The sequence below is a fragment of the Gorilla gorilla genome, chromosome 6 (assembly GCF_029281585.2).
Source record: "Gorilla gorilla gorilla isolate KB3781 chromosome 6, NHGRI_mGorGor1-v2.1_pri, whole genome shotgun sequence".
In the NCBI taxonomy this organism is placed as follows: domain Eukaryota; kingdom Metazoa; phylum Chordata; class Mammalia; order Primates; family Hominidae; genus Gorilla; species Gorilla gorilla.
The window spans coordinates 99454940-99468081 of record NC_073230.2 but is presented as its reverse complement, the minus strand read 5'-3'; the positions used below and the strand labels follow the sequence as shown (position 1 = coordinate 99468081).

Genomic DNA, 13142 nt, shown 5'->3' with positions numbered 1-13142 from the left:
AGTGCATAAAATGATGGCAAAAAAAAGGGTCATCAAATTTGACCGTCTCTTAACTAGTTCCAGCCAACCTGTTTCCTCAGCAATAGCAGTTATTATATGGGGCTGAGGGTTTAGTCCCTCTCTGTATGTAAACTTCTTATGTATGTAAGTTTTAGTACATCTTAATATGGAAATTTTTCCAAAATTTAAAAATTTTAGGGCCACTGATTCTGAGACTATGAATTCTTTAAATGGTGTCATTTCTTAATGTTCCACGTTATCTAGCTCTTATATGAAGTTTTTCATATAAGAAGTTTTTCATATAAGAGCTGGAAAATGGAACATGAAAAAATGACACCATTTTAAAAAATCATGTTGTTTTGATATGTTTTTCTTTCTGTTTGGTAAAGATGCTTTTTGAACAGGAGAGAATCAAAATGTGCATTTGTTAAGCTGCAGAGTATTAGAATTTTTGGAGAACAATTTGAATGGAATATCCATTAATAAGAATTAAAAAACAAACTCTACAGACACTTTATTAACCATTATTTTAATATAAGTAAGAATATATTTTAAAAACTAAAGAAAGTTCCAAAGAAGTGAGGGAAATATTAAAGGTGGAGAAAACTATAAAAATTGAAGTTTCATTGAGAATGCAACTGTGGTTTCCAGGGGCGGGCTGGTGGGAGAAATGTGAAGGTATTGTTCAAAGTTTATAAACTTTCAGATGTAAGATGAATAAGTTTTGAGGATCTAATGTAGAGCATGATTATCTTAGGTAATAATACCGTATTGTTTACTTGAAATTTGCCAAGAGAGTCAATCTAGTGTCCTTATCTCACACAAAATGGTAACTACGTGTATGATAGATGCACAAATTTATTTGTTTGCATACATCAAATGATCACATTGTATACCTTGAATATATACAATTTTTATTTTCCAGTTATATCTCAATAAACCTAGAAAAAGTTAAAGCTTTAATAATGTTATAATACACAAACTTGTATTAAAATAGTAGAATTTAAAACCCCACAAAGATAAAAACAGGATTTTCCAAAATAATAAGAATAACTTTGATTTAAGAAAAAGCAAATTAAAATTTATAAAGCAACAAGATAAAAAGTTTAAAGAATAAAAGTAAGAAGTGCCAAAGATTAACAATAAGGACAAAATGTTAAAACTTGTGAAAAAATCTGTAATTATAAATGCAATTTAAATTGGAAAATGAGAACTAGAATTAAGGTCAAGAAGCTAGAGAACATTATATTAGAAAAACAATAAGAGCAAAGAAATTTTAAAATATTTAAAAGAATGTAAAAGGAAGAAGTTTACATATTAGAGAGCTACATGGTAAAATAAAACAGCAGTACAGAAAAGAACATTTAGATTAACATAAAGCAAGAAAATCAATAAAACAGTGTCAGGATAATCAGCAAAATTATTATTAAGAAAAGTATATATATAATATATTTAACATGATATAATAAATACTAAAATAACTGCATAATAATAGAATTGGGAAAGGAAGAACAATAGTATCCATACACTAGACTTGTGGAATAATTTCAACTGTGTTTCATATAGGTGATAATGTCAGATTGATTGAAGCTTCTGGAGAAGGTTAACTTAATCCAGTAGTTCCTACTTAATCCAAATTGTGGCTACAAATTTGGAAAATAATCTCTTTGGTACCAAGGCAAAGTTGAATGCTGCAGCTGTTTCTGGATCACTTCCTTCTATCTGCAGGCTGGAGGCACTTTCAAAGGCCAGTAATGTTGTAATAAGGTCTCTACACTCCTTATTTACTTTTATGCTTGAAAGAAACATTCAGTAACTCATATACTATCTTAGAATGCTCCTCACTATTCATTTTATTAAATATGCCTAATGAACATAAAAAATTGACTCAATAAAAGGAGATTAATGTGATGAATAAGAACTTTCCGTTATGAAAGAGTTACTGTAAGGAAGATAATACAGCTTTTAAAAACTTCTAAATTTAGTTTTTTACAAGATTTAAAGGAACTCTGTAATTCTAAAATTACAGCCATTCATGAAGAGGAGACATTCTAAAATCATTAAAAACTAAATGGTGGCTAAAATTAGTGTTTGCAAGTTAAAATCCATATAGTCATAATTTGTAAACAGATTGAATATTGTAAAAATTTGAGTCAGTAAAATAGAAATAAAATCAAAGAAATTCTCTCTGAACTGTAGAAAAAGACTGCAGACAGAATAAAGTACTGAGATAAATATCAATACCTAAAGGATATATTCAGGAGAGCCAATGATTTTAAAACATAAATTCCAAAGGAAGCAATAATCAGATAAATCAAGGAAAAAAAATGTATCTGAACTGAAGAAAGTTAAATTGAAAGTGCCCAAGAATAAAAATTCACCCAAATTAATCAACCTTAACTATGTTCTATTAAAATGTTATACATACATATATGTATATATTAATATACATGTATATATACTCTTTATGTAACAAATCTAATGAATTATATATATTTATATTTTTACACTTTATAAGAAGGGAAAAGCATACAAGCACATAAGCAGATTCATCTCAAATAAAGGGAAGCTAATTAAATATGTCTGTAATATTATTCATCTAGAGACAATGAAGCAAAGTACATGAAATTTGGTGGACAAAAGGAATGTGATGACTCTAGAGTTCGATGCTGATTTGCCAAAGAATGGTAAAAGAAACCAACAAGAATTTGTTAGACGAGGACTCAGAAAGCACTACTCTACATTAGAACTTGAGCAACATATGGAAGAGATACCAGTTGGCTTAGTATTTTATATTCAAGCAACAAATGACTAGATGAAAGTACAATAAAAATCAAAATTAGAAATAAGCAAACAAACACATCCAAGTATATGGAACAAGAAAAAGGAAAAGAATGCCAGTTCAAAGCAAACAATAAGAAAAATGATGTGATTTGTATTGTCTTCTTTCCAGTGAAGCCTTCTTTTATAGTAGAGGGTATATAGATAGACTGTTAAAGGGCATATAATTTTAATCTAAAGAATTTTATCTCTTATATATGTTGATATTTTCAATCTTCTGTATGAATTGCTAATGAAGCTCAGTAGAACAAATAACCTTTTGAGACCTTTAAAAGATAAAACATATAATGCAGAAATGGTAGAAAAAATATTTTGGTGAGTAAGAAGCAGAAGAAAAGATTTCAAAATCATTGAAGATATTTAGATTGTACATATGTCTTATTTTATTATGCATTTATTATAATTAGTCAAATTACTGACAAGTCATAAAGAAAGAACTTACCACTGTGTTTCAAAAGTAAGTGAATATGAGGGAATTTTAAACTCAAGGAGCTAAACACTATAAAATGTTAGAAATAATATATAAAAGCAAATTTAAAAAAATTTTTATATTTTTAAATGACTTTTAATTCTATTTAATTTCTTATTTAATGTGAATGCACTGATTGGAAAACTATTAGTGAAATAATGTTAAATCTGTATTCCAAAGATTGATAGATTCTGCAGGACATATATTGTGATGTAAATGCGTTAGAAGCAGTAGCATAAGATAATTCACTTGCTATTGCTTTTTGGTAATTGCAAAATACTACATGTAAACAACTCATTTTAGAAATAGCCACTATACAATTTATCCTAAGCTATATAAGGACAACAAAAGGTTATGTTTTAGAAGATGTAGCTCATAAAATGTAAAATAACTCATCTTAGAAACACTATGAAATGTTCATATGTAGATATGATTCCAAAGCTAATCTGTTAATCATTTAAATATTTATTGTATTTACAGTGTTTCTGGAAATGGACCAGCATACAAAGCCCCCAGGGTAGCCATAGAAAAGCAACTCCAGCAAGGAATTTTCCCCGTTAAGAATGGCAGAAAGGTATCATGCATGAAGAGTGCTCTTCTCCTTAAAGGAAAAAATCTCCCCAGAATCATATCCGATAAACAGCGGTCCACCATGCCAAATCGACACCAATTACAATCAGACAGGCGTTGTTTGTTTGGAAATCAGATACTGCAAACATCTTCAGATCTCAGCAATGCAAATCACAGAACAGGAGTATCATTTTCTTTTTCCAAAAAAGTGCACCTAAAATTAGAATCTTCAGCATCAGTTTTCAGTGAGAACACAGAAGAAACCCACGATTGTAACAAGTCACCCATTTATAAAACAAAACAAACTGCAGATAAGTGCAAGTGCTGCAGGTTTGCAAATAAAGATACACACCTTACCCAGGAAAAAGAGGTAAATATCTCACCAAGCCATCTGGAAAGTGTTTTACACAATACCATCTCCATAAACTCTAAAATTTTGCAAGACAAAAACGACTCTATTGATGAGACACTAGAAGATTCAATTGGCATTCATGCTTCATTCTCTAAATCTAACATTCATCTTTCAGATGTAGATTTTACTCCTACCAGCAGAGAAAAAGAAACTAGAAATACATTGAAGAACACTTTAGAAAATTGTGTTAATCACCCATGCCAAGCAAATGCTTCCTTCAGCCCACCAAACATTTACAACCATAGTGATGCCAGGATATCTGAATGCCTGGATGAGTTTTCATCACTGGAGCCAAGTGAACAAAAGAGTACAGTGCATCTGAATCCAAATTCCAGAATAGAGAACAGAGAAAAATCTTTAGATAAAACAGAAAGAGTTAGCAAAAATGTTCAAAGACTTGTAAAAGAAGCATGTACCCATAATGTGGCATCTAAACCACTACCTTTTCTCCACGTTCAAAGCAAGGATGGCCACACCACTCTTCAATGGCCTACAGAACTTCTGCTCTTTACAAAAACAGAACCCTGTATCTCTTATGGCTGCAACCCACTATATTTTGATTTTAAGCTTTCTCGGAACACAAAGGAAGACCACAATCCAGAGGACTTAAAAACAGAATTGGGTAAGAAGCCCTTGGAATTGAAGACTAAAAGAGAGAGCCAAGTCTCAGGTTTAACTGAAGACCAACAAAAATTGATCCAAGATGATTATCAATATCCGAAACCAAAGACGATGATAGCTAATCCGGATTGGGAAAAATTCCAGAGGAAATATAATTTGGACTACGGTGATTCTGAGCCAAATAAGAGTGAATATACTTTTAGTGCAAATGATTTGGAAATGAAAAATCCTGAAGTGCCTCTTTACCTCAACACATCTCTAAAGGATTGTGCTGGAAAGAATAATAGTAGTGAGAACGAACTTAAGGAAGCTTCAAGGGCCCATTGGCAAGGCTGCAGAAAGGCAGTTCTAAATGATATAGATGAGGACCTATCTTTTCCTTCCTACATCTCTAGGACTAAAAAGCATAAATTGATTCCCTGCAGTCCTCATTTGGAATTTGAAGATGAAAGACAATTCAACTGCAAGTCCAGTCCTTGTACAGTAGGGGGTCACAGTGACCATGGGAAAGACTTCAGTGTAATTTTGAAGAGTAACCACATCAGCATGACCAGCAAGGTTTCCGGATGTGGAAACCAAAGATACAAGAGATACTCTCCACAGTCATGTTTGAGTAGATATTCTTGCTCTTTGAACACATCCCCTAGCAGCATGTCTAGCTTGAGAAGTACTTGTTCAAGTCATAGATTCAATGGTAACAGCAGAGGTAATTTGCTCTGCTTCCATAAAAGAGAACACCACTCAGTTGAAAGGCACAAATGGAAATGTCTAAAGCACAACTGCTTCTACTTGTCTGATGATATAACAAAGAGCAGCCAAATGCAGTCTGAACCACAGAAAGAGAGGAACTGCAAATTGTGGGAATCATTTAAAAATGAAAAATACTCAAAACGTAGATATTGTCACTGCAGAGAAAGACAAAAACGGGGCAAAAATCAACAACAATTTTCAGGGCTAAAATCTACCAGAATCATCTATTGTGATTCTAACTCACAGATTTCCTGTACTGGAAGCAGTAAAAAACCACCTAATTGCCAGGGAACTCAGCACAACAGATTGGACTCTTACTCAAGAGAGAAAATTTATTACTTGAATAAAAGTAAGAGAAATCAAGAGTCTTTGGGCAGCCCTCACATTTGTGATCTGGGAAAAGTCAGGCCCATGAAGTGTAACTCCAGGAATATCAGCTGCCTTCTAAAGAACTGTTCCAGTGGCCCTTCAGAAACCACAGAATCAAACATTACAGAAGGAGAGAGGACCCCTCTAACAGCAAAAAGCCTTTTAGAAAGAGTACAAGCCAAGAAATGTCAAGAACAATCAAGTAATGTTGAGATCTCTTCAAACAGTTGTAAAAATGAATTAGAGGCTCCTTCGCAAGTCCCATGCACAATTCAACTTGTACCATCAGGCTGTAACAGACAAGCATTGCCTTTGTCTGAAAAAATACAGTATGCAAGTGAGAGCAGAAATGATCAAGACAGTGCAATTCCAAGGACTACGGAGAAAGACAAAAGCAAAAGTTCACACACAAATAATTTTACAATTTTAGCAGACACTGATTGTGATAACCATCTTTCTAAAGGTATAATTCACCTAGTAACAGAGTCTCAGTCACTAAACATAAAAAGGAATGCAACAACAAAAGAACAATCAAAACCTTTAATTAGTGAAATCCAACCTTTTATTCAAAGCTGTGACCCAGTACCAAATGAATTCCCTGGTGCTTTTCCGTCTAATAAATATACTGGTGTGACTGATTCAACAGAGACCAAAGAAGACCAAATAAATCTAGACTTACAGGATGTAAGCATGCATATAAATCATGTAGAGGGAAATATAAACTCTTACTATGACAGAACTATGCAGAAACCTGACAAAGTCGAAGACGGATTAGAAATGTGTCATAAATCTATCTCTCCCCCTGTAATTCAACAGCCCATAACATTTTCTCCCGACGAAATAGATAAATATAAGATCCTACAGCTACAAGCCCAGCAGCATATGCAGAAGCAACTCCTATCAAAGCATCTTCGAGTTTTGCCTGCTGCAGGGCCTACTGCCTTCTCTCCGGCCTCAACCATACAGACAGTTCCGGTTCACCAGCACACTTCTATCACCACCATCCACCACACGTTCCTGCAGCATTTTGCTGTTTCTGCTTCCTTAAGTTCTCATAGCAGTCACTTCCCTATTGCTCATCTACATCCTCTTTCACAGGCACATTTCAGTCCTATTTCATTTTCGACTCTGACTCCAACCATTATCCCTGCACACCCCACTTTCTTAGCAGGTCATCCCCTGCATTTAGTAGCTGCTACCCCCTTCCACCCATCTCACATAACACTTCAGCCTCTGCCCCCTACAGCATTTATTCCTACATTGTTTGGTCCTCACTTAAATCCAGCCACAACTTCTATCATCCACTTGAATCCTTTAATCCAACCAGTATTCCAAGGTCAAGATTTTTGCCATCATTCTTGCTCTAGCCAGATGCAGCAGTTAAATGAAGTGAAAGAGGCCTTAAATGTGTCCACACACTTGAACTAATAAGTGTTAAAGCCCCTCTTGTGGATAATTTTTTTAATTGTCACTACCTATAAAATCATACATTTAAAGAAGTCTGTCAATTATAAGATTTAAAATATTGCTGCCAATTCAAAATGTGACAAATATATAAATATGAACTGAATTGCTAATATTAAAACAAGAGCATTTTAATAATTTTTTAGCTTGCCAAAATAATAGGCAAATTTGAATAATTTTATGAAAGTGTAGAGGGAAGAGGGAAAGAGTTAAAGATTTGTTTTGGATGGGTTCTCGAATAATGTTATAAAATAGCAACAGAAAACATTAAAGCAGAGCATTAAAATTAAAAAGAAAAATCAAATGAAATATGGCACCCTGCGTTCTAAGTATTTGTTGTGTGAATGAATGAGTGTTGATTTGGCTTATTTGTTAGATAATAAAAGGTCAGTGAAATGAAGCAATTATTTAAAGTAATTTATATTGTTAACTATTGACTAAGTTTTCAATTAATGTAGTCTGTTACTGTATTTTCATAGGAAATAAGAACAAGACATTTTCTGATTAATTTAGGCTGAAAATTACATTTTAATGAAAAACAATCTTTATAGATTATACTTTTGAGTTTCTGTGAAAAATAAATTATCTTCATTTCACACAAATCTATGTCAAGATAATTTTGTAATTGTAAGAATCAGCAAAATCTAAAACTAAGAATGTTTAACTTTTGTATAAAAACATGTACAAACTATCATTAGTACCTGATAATGCAAACTCAAAAATAAAACATGCTCAGAATAACCTTTTAAATATATTGGTCAATCTGTCAAATATAACAGGAACTAAAATATTGTTTATTATTCTTCTACTCAAAAATTTTACTACGTTCAGCCAATACATGTATAAGGATAGAGGTAAAGGTTTGAAAATGTCAGTGTTTTTACATGTTTATTGAGGATATCTTATTAAATATCTGGTGTGTTTTATTCAATTGTACTAGATATTTATGAAACAATGAATAATGATGAATAAAATCACCATCCATGTAATTTTGCAAATAATTTCAGACATTCATTCAAAATGGTTTTTGGCCCCCAAAATTTGCATTTCATACATCTATATTGGTGCGTAATCCTACAGTTAGGTTTATTATTTTATGTTCTTAAGCATGAGTTTCAGAGAAATCAAACTTAACAGAAATGGAGGTAATCATTTATCTAATGCTGTCTATACGAAGATGCAAACTCTGCAAACTCCTCTACCACTAGAAGATTAGAGGATGTCTTCTTCAGCCTTGGCTGCAAAAGGAAGATAGCTATATTTAAGGCTTGTTGTGATTCAGGTACACTTACCCTATCCACTTGTTTGCATTATCTTCCTTAATTTTCACAACTGTATTTTGAAATCAGTATTATCATTCCTCATTACAGATAAGGAAAATGAAATAGAAAGGTTAAATACTAAATACTTGGTAAACAGTAGGAAAGGACATCATTGATTCAGGAGAGACAGGTGAGAGAGAAAGAGAAAGAAAGGGTGGAGGGAAGAAAAAGAATAAAAGGAGATAAAGTAAATTTGAAGTTTTAACAGAAAGAAAAACTGCAGTTCCCAAGATATCACTAGAAACTTGTGAGATGAGAGTTCTGACTGGTACATAACAGTGACAGAATCTAAATTTAAAATGAATGGAGAAATGAAGAAAAACCATCAAATAGCAAGGAGCTATACTTGCATGGAATTCCATAAAAACGATTACAAACGGTCATTGATGAACATTGAGTAAATCCAAAAAGAAGCAAGACAAATGAAATATTTCTTATAAAATGGATGACAAATGGTCTAGCAGATTTTTTAAGTCCTGTGGATAATTATTTCCTAAAGCAAATTACAAAGCTGATGCAGAGCCAAGATAGAGTAATCATGGGAACTCACTAGATGTCCTATTGTAAAAAACACTGACCACTTGACTGATTTTTATAATTGCCTTGGTGACAATTTAAACTCTCAGAAGGTTAGACCCAAGCACCTCTACTGAGCGCTTAATTTTGACTAACAAAGACAGATTGATATGAACGGATGACATGGAAGTGACTATTCCATCTTGTATTAACAGTGATGAGGTGTTCACTGGACAAACTAATTTGGACTATGTGGAAAGCAAACATCTCCCTTTAAATAAAAGATAATTTGTACTCCAGGGTGAGAAATTGGAAAAGTTGTGGCATCACGTGAGGAAAGACGCAATTATGCAACTTACTTCCGCCCAAATCAGTAACTGTAGGCTGAAACACTGTTTTATTTTCCATTTTACCTTGAGATAAACACACTCTGGGAAAAAAAACATTTGAAATATATATTGAACCCTAAAATAGTTCGATTTTAAAAAATTTGTCACTGTGATGGATTGTATTTTTAGCAGTGTTTCCTTCCATTTACATAATTATTTGACAGGTGACTTTTAGCATTAAATTTATTTTATGACTATTGCCTGATATTTACAGGTTAATTTTCTTTCTGGGATTACTGTTTCACAAGTGGCTCATGGAGGCAGTTTTTAAAAAATCTGTCTTAAGCTCTAAATGCTTAAGAAAGGCTGTGAAATCTTTCCACACAAGTACACACACATGCATGCACAAACACACATTTATCTATCTATATGTCTTTCTTACAGATTATGAACCAGTCTAGCATCAGATAGCATCATTGGATTCGAGGTAAACAAAATAAATGCTTTGTATGAAGGACTGAAAATTTGGGAAAGTTCATCTTCTTAATAATTCCCTGCCAAATTCAGCAAGAAAAAAATACAATGGGCCTATAAAAATGCAAAGGTAAACTTAAGTTTCATCTTCAAGAACGTTATAAATAAAATATTGGAAGTGATTAGAATATAGAGAATGATTTAGAAAGTCTCCAATTCCCAGAGTTTTTGCTTAGGTAGACATTTTATAAAATGATCCCTTGAAATTTGTTTCACTTCCCGAAAATGGATTTTACAGTGACTCCTTTTCTTTAGTTTCTGCCAGGACTTAATGGAATCTCTCTGTTATCTCTAAATGGAAATATACTTAAAGAAACTAATTCTGTAAAACGTTTCTGTTAAATGAAACACTTAACCAGTACAATTACTCAAGATTATATTGCTGAATCTGACTATCTCCTTAGTGCATGAAGTTATTACTTACACAGCTCAAAATGCTGGCAGCAACACAGCTTTCTGAATTTTACCACCATACTTTTAAGCTGATCCTAAAACATTATACATTTCAAATCATTTGATACAATAATTGGAGATATGGAGATGGCTCTACCCATTAGGATACCGATTGGTATTCAGGTGTTCTAGATGTATATGAATGAAACGTCCAGATCCCCTCCCCAGGATGTGTGGATATTTAACTCTTTAGTGGTGAAATAGTACTGCTGATCATCTCAAATCAGTAGCACATTTCTTAATCATTCCTAAAAAGTTCTCCACGTTTTCAGAGTTTCTGAGTTTTCAGAAACATAGTTAACATTCTGAAAAAAACATGTAAATGTCATATCCAGTTTTGTAAAAACACAATTTAAAGGATCTAAATCTTACATATCAATGTATGCAGATAAGATACTCAGGGGCAAAATGGACCTAATGCTCATCTCTGGCTTAGCAAAGCTCATGAAAAGGTTTAGTTTTGATTCTTTAAATTAGATGAAATTCTGAAGGAAAATGTGCTCTCATTGGCAAATAGAAACATTATTTAAAAGCATGTGAGTGGCTAGTTCCACACAATAGTCAGGAAAACAGATAGTTGCCTTTTGTGTTTCAGACTGAAACCACTTCAATAAGATGAGCATTTCCTACTAAAATACTAGTTCTCGTGCCAATAAGCCTGGGTCTAGAGGATTTTCAAAGGTTATCATTTCATTCCAGCAAAAATATTATCCACTTCTTCTATTAGGTAGACGTTGAAAGTGATTGTTGTATCTTTGGATTAAGCTATATTAAAATGGAAGCAGCAGCTGAATGGGTTAGGTTTAGAATAAGCCAGTATTAGAAAGATAAGCCAAAGGGTCATTTTCATTCTATGGAGCTATATATAAGGGGGAGAGCTCCCAATCCACTTTTTAAATTCTTTTCTCAAAGTCACTTCCTCTTTTTGCAACCCCCCATTTTTCTTAAATAGCAAGAGTAAGAATATCTTGTGAGAAGCATTAAAATAAAATCAGGCAAATTGGAAAACTTAAAATATGTATGAGTGCACATGTGAGTGTGAATCTGTGTGTGTTTTTGATAAATATACTCTTTAGTCTTTAATTGTACATCTTGATCTTTGTTGAAAATAGTGTTTTTTAAAACATATTCACATATTGAAACAACAACTTCAAGAAGAGGTTTCTTATCCCCAAGCAAAATTGTTAGTTCCTTCCATATGTGAGATAAAATAGTTGACAATGTAAATTAGTCGTATAGCTGTTTAAAGCAAATTCCCATCTTACTCAATTCTATTTAAAGTACTTAATTTGTAATTAAACTTGGTGATCCTCTGGCAATATGACACATAAACCAATAATTTTATGTTGCATTTTCTGTATAAATTGTCTTTTTAAACTATACTGTGGCTAAGTAAATTGCACTATTGTACATGCAAAGCAGCTTTTTTAGGTTATTCAATAAATTACTTGGACTGTAGTTCAATGCAATAATTTTTTTCGATAAAAAGCTTAATGATATAGGAGTGTTAGTCATGTATTTCTAACAAAAAGCATACCAAAATATAAGAACAAACTCAAATGCAAAATGGTGTGGAAATATTCTGTGTTTTACACTGCTGAATTAAAATGCATTTATCATTTTATTTATTACTGTATGTATTTATATTATATATTTAAAGGCTGGGATTTCTTAGACTATTTCTTAAAATTTTAGTGTTATTAAAATAAGCTGTTTCCTCAAACTGAAAATAAATATAACTTTAAAAATTCTATAGATGTATTCTTTGTTGAAACCTATCATATATATACATATACTGTAAAATCTGTTTCTTTTTATTTGCTTTTAAAAATGTGAACTAATGTTTTGCAATGTTCCAACAAAGCTTCATAAATAGTCTCAGGAATGTATTCTCTAGCTGGTAATATCATATAATATGGTAGCATTGTACACATTTATTATAACTTTCATATGAACTCTAGAGATACTTTAATTAAAAGAAACCCCAGTAAGTTGTTAGTCTCAGTAGGACTCAACTCACTAGGAAATCTCTTTAATCAAGCATGACCAATGTTGTGGGGAAATGACATTTCATGCAACTCCCATTCATCTTTACTTTCTTAATCTTTGAACCCCAGAGTAGCTGGATGCTACTCTGATATTTGTGCAAAATATCAGAACAGATGTTGTTAGAAATAGCCACTAGATACTCCCTTGTTCTTGAATTACATCTATCCTTGTCCTTCCCTTTACCCTTCAATAAGCTTTAACCAAATCCTAAATCTCCTTACTTTAGTGTTTTAATTGAATGAGCTGTCACTACCTGTGCATTTCAATGGAGCAGAACTTTGCAATGCACTCTCAACTAGTGGTAGAGTTTGAGTTTTCAGTAGATAAATGTTTCAGAGGCCAGTCACCTGCTGCCCTACACTTCCAGCCTAGATTCCCTACTTTTATGCTAGATCATTTATTAGAATTCTGCTATGTAATAAAAAAGTATCTTTTCACACAAT

The 13142-nt window shown here is 32.6% G+C and overlaps 1 protein-coding gene across 1 annotated transcript in view; it reads left to right on the top strand.

The window, feature by feature from the left end:
• ZNF804B (zinc finger protein 804B) overlaps positions 1–12401 on the top strand; it is a 142007-nt gene extending 129606 nt beyond the window's left edge. Inside the window, exon 5 of the mRNA XM_063708069.1 lies at positions 3791–12401. Coding sequence (XP_063564139.1) covers positions 3791–7460 — 3670 coding nt within the window. The 3' untranslated portion in view covers positions 7461–12401. The remainder of the gene's footprint in view (positions 1–3790) is intronic.
• The last annotated feature ends 741 nt before the right edge of the window (positions 12402–13142 follow it).